We start from the raw sequence: 362 nt of genomic DNA, 5'->3' as shown, positions 1-362 counted from the left end.
TTCCCACAGCCACCTTTTGGACACAACCACTTCCTGGGAGCTGTTCCAATAGCACCTCCTTTCTTCCCTCACTTCTGGTATGGGTACCCAGTTCAGGGTTTCATTGACAGTTCAGTGGCGAGACCCAACGTTGTCATGTCACCGGAGGACAAGGAGCCAACTGCTGCCACCTCTGCCATGTATGTGGGTAAGGAGTGCAGCCCTCCAGTTCCTGCAGGGAACTCTGCAGAGCAGCTCCAGAAGACGAACAGCAGCAGTGGCTTGAGCACTGTCCCGTTCCCTGTGGCCAGTCCAGGCAGCCAGTGCAGTGCCCCCAAAGACACTTCAGCAAGGGCAGCTCAGCTGGAGCCAAACTGCCCTTC

General features: G+C 56.9%; 1 protein-coding gene across 1 annotated transcript in view; it reads left to right on the top strand.

The window, feature by feature from the left end:
* OTUD4 (OTU deubiquitinase 4) overlaps nt 1-355 on the top strand; it is a gene marked incomplete at both ends in the record, with an annotated part of 23744 nt that extends 23389 nt beyond the window's left edge. Inside the window, one exon of the mRNA XM_009080108.1 lies at nt 1-355. This exon is cut by the window's left edge and continues 354 nt beyond it. Within this exon, the coding sequence (XP_009078356.1) occupies nt 1-355 (355 nt within the window).
* Nucleotides 356-362: the final 7 nt, after the last annotated feature.

The sequence above is a fragment of the Acanthisitta chloris genome, unplaced genomic scaffold (genome assembly GCF_000695815.1).
Source record: "Acanthisitta chloris isolate BGI_N310 unplaced genomic scaffold, ASM69581v1 scaffold8108, whole genome shotgun sequence".
In the NCBI taxonomy this organism is placed as follows: Eukaryota; Metazoa; Chordata; class Aves; order Passeriformes; family Acanthisittidae; genus Acanthisitta; species Acanthisitta chloris.
Note: the sequence above shows the minus strand (reverse complement) of the source record. Positions and strands in the feature narration are given on the sequence as shown.